The sequence below is a fragment of the Dendroctonus ponderosae genome, unplaced genomic scaffold, assembly GCF_020466585.1.
Source record: "Dendroctonus ponderosae isolate FM_Combo_2020 unplaced genomic scaffold, Dpon_F_20191213v2 Dpon_F_20191213_945, whole genome shotgun sequence".
Classification (NCBI taxonomy): Eukaryota; Metazoa; Arthropoda; class Insecta; order Coleoptera; family Curculionidae; genus Dendroctonus; species Dendroctonus ponderosae.
The window spans coordinates 1,962-4,783 of record NW_026019166.1 but is presented as its reverse complement, the minus strand read 5'-3'; the positions used below and the strand labels follow the sequence as shown (position 1 = coordinate 4,783).

At 45.6% G+C, this 2,822-nt stretch overlaps 1 protein-coding gene across 1 annotated transcript; it reads left to right on the top strand.

The window, feature by feature from the left end:
* The first annotated feature begins 363 nt into the window (after positions 1 to 363).
* Positions 364 to 2,467, top strand: LOC125502413 (XK-related protein 4-like). The gene is made up of 4 exons (XM_048670035.1): positions 364 to 1,231; positions 1,290 to 1,445; positions 1,500 to 1,693; positions 1,749 to 2,467. The coding sequence occupies exons 1-4, from the start codon at positions 640 to 642 to the stop codon at positions 2,004 to 2,006; spliced, it is 1,200 nt and encodes a 399-aa protein (XP_048525992.1). The 5' UTR covers positions 364 to 639; the 3' UTR covers positions 2,007 to 2,467.
* Positions 2,468 to 2,822: the final 355 nt, after the last annotated feature.

Below are 2,822 nucleotides of genomic sequence, written 5' to 3'. Positions count from 1 at the left end.
TTTGATAAACAATTCGTTATTATTGCGAAATAGGAGCACTATTTATCAATCTGTAATAAAAGACGCGAGGAAATGCTGTCTTTTTTAAGGACAAAAATTTTTGAGGCGAAATACCCAAAAAGAAGTTTGTAAAAAAACGAATCTGCCTCAACAATAGAGAACTTATCTACAAGTTAAAGATCAGTGCTGAAAGCGAAAGACAATTCGATACCAGCCTGCCAAAAAAGGGTTAGTCAACTTTGGAATGTTTAACTTTTGTTTTTAATTCAGAAAAAATAATTAATTAAGTCCACATTCTCTGTCATTGTCCGTTGATAGTCTTGTCTAATCAGTCTCATCCACTCTGGCAAGCACAGATCACAGAGTAACCTCTGTGATCTGTGCTGGCAACATTTTGACGTTTGCACGTCAGACAATGTGAGGTTACGGCAGTCCCATTGTTTTTTCTTTGGTTTTATAACAGATCTGCCCCCAAAACAAATTACCCCTAATTACTGCTGTCGCTGGCAGTTTCGCTCGAGAAAAGGATGCGTTGCCCGTCCGCAGTGATAAGCTTGACTGCCAGTTGTGGTGCATCGATCTAGTGTTGTGTCAGTGGAGGCCCCTTCCAATGCCCCGCATTGGCAAAAAGGGCGTCCGATGACTGTTTTGCACCAGAAAACGATGTGCAATGATATCGAAAAGGACGAGATCGACCGGCTGCGGTCGCAAGACCGCGCCACTATCTGCGACATTGTGGGCTTTGTCGTGTCCATTATCAGCCACTTAGCCGATGTGGTGACCGACTGCAACTTGGCCTACCAGTACTATTTGAACGACAACATCGGCTACTTCTTGGCCACTCTGGGCTTCATCCTAATCCCGGCTGTAATCAACACGGGCTTCAGCCTGCGAATGTACGTGCTGGACCCGGATAATAACCATCGCAGCAAAACGCTGACCAAGAGATTCACCAAGAGGCGCGTGCTGTGCGTGATGGTGCTGGTCTTCCAACTGGCCCCAGTCCTCAGGTACTTCGACGCCTTGCAGTACGCCATCAAGTCGAAAAAGGCTGAACAATCGGGCGACCAGGAGAACCAGAGGAAGTACTACGAGCTGATGGTAAAGGAGGACTCGGACGTGGCGCTTCTTCGGGTGCTTGAGTGCTTCTTGGAGGCGGCGCCCCAACAGATCCTGCAGCTGACCATCATTTTTTACACTCATGGAAAGGACATCAACAACACCCTCACATGTAAGTTGCCATAGAAGAAACTGCCATGGAAAACACTGACTGTCTGAGTTTTATGCAGTTGTCCACCAGCTGTTCTCCATTGGGACTTCCTTTGTCAGCATGGCCTGGTCGATGGCTTCCTATCAGCGCTTGCTGCGCGTCTCGCTGAAGACGAAGCACAACATTTCCTGGCCCGCCACGATAGTTCAATTCATGTGGCACTTTCTAGTCACCGGTAGGAGGATGAAAATGTCCAAAACGCCCTCATTAATCCTTTGGCTTGTGGTAGTTTCCAGGATTCTGTGCATCAGCGTCATTGCCTCCATCTACCCAGTGCACACGATCCTGGTTCTTGTCTTCCATTGGTTCGTTATGACGATCTGGCTCTCTGCCACCAGCTCCGAGAACAACTTCTGTGATCACAACAAACTCTACGACTTCTTGTTTTACTCGATATTCGGCGCCGTCTACATCTTCACTCAGGTTAATTGAATTATTTGGCAAGGCTTCTCTTCGGCTAAGCCGAGTTCTTCTTCAGGTGGTGTTGGTGGAGGGCCCCACTTTCCTCAAGTACCTCATCTTCTACGGCATGCTCTTCGGGGAAAACACCCTGGCCAATGTGCTGTGGATTTGGAGCGCCGGCGACGCCCTCCAAGGCACTCTCTACTACCGCCCCATCATCTACCTGAACATCATCCCCTTCGTGGTCGGGATTATTTTCATGCTGCTCTACTACAAGGTGTTCCATCCAAGCACCGGCTACAACAGGCAAAGGGTGGCGGCCAGCAGCAGTTAACACCACGTTAACACTAATCAGTTGGCGTCGCCGCCAACACAAACCCGCGAATTTTTCATGCTCAATCAAATTGAATTAGAGAAGCCGCTGGCGGACTTACATTTTCATTTCGTCAACTCTTGCGCTTATTTCAACGATTGCGATATTTATTATCAACGCTCGCCCCACACGATATCGATTAATATTTATTTGTGTAGGTTTAGGAGTGTATCTTTGGCTGTTGTGATATTTTTAGTCTAATTTATCCAGTGTTCTTCAGATAGATAGATAGAGAATTAAGGCGATTGGGGGCCTTCGAAGCAGAAGCGAAACGCAGTGTGTTCAAAACGCTTCCCGGTTATTCGATAGTTAAATATATACAATATATTTTATATAAGAACAAAGATCTACAACATTTTATCGATGCGCATTGTCGTCTGTATAACAAGTTTTTTGGATTTTTCAATAAATACCAATCAGTTCGGCAACGTTTCCTTTCCCAATCCAACAGGGAAAAGCTTCTGCAAAATGTCCAGTCCACAAATGCCACAAAATATCCCCTAGGGGGTGTGTTCTGTGGTCTTTACAGAGTTAATTCGCAACCGATCGTGGCGCTGCGAAACGTCGAGTGACAGTTGAGACTTGTCAGACTTGTTCATTTATTGGAGTTGATGATTTTATAATATAAAACAATGCATACACACTTCACTTTGTTTCTATTTCTTTAAAAGCTTGCAAAATTTGATTAGAGCTTAAAGATTATACTGCAGAGTCACTCTCCAGACATTCCAAGTTCGCGCAGGACATGCTGCGCATGGGGTACTTCATAATCTCAGC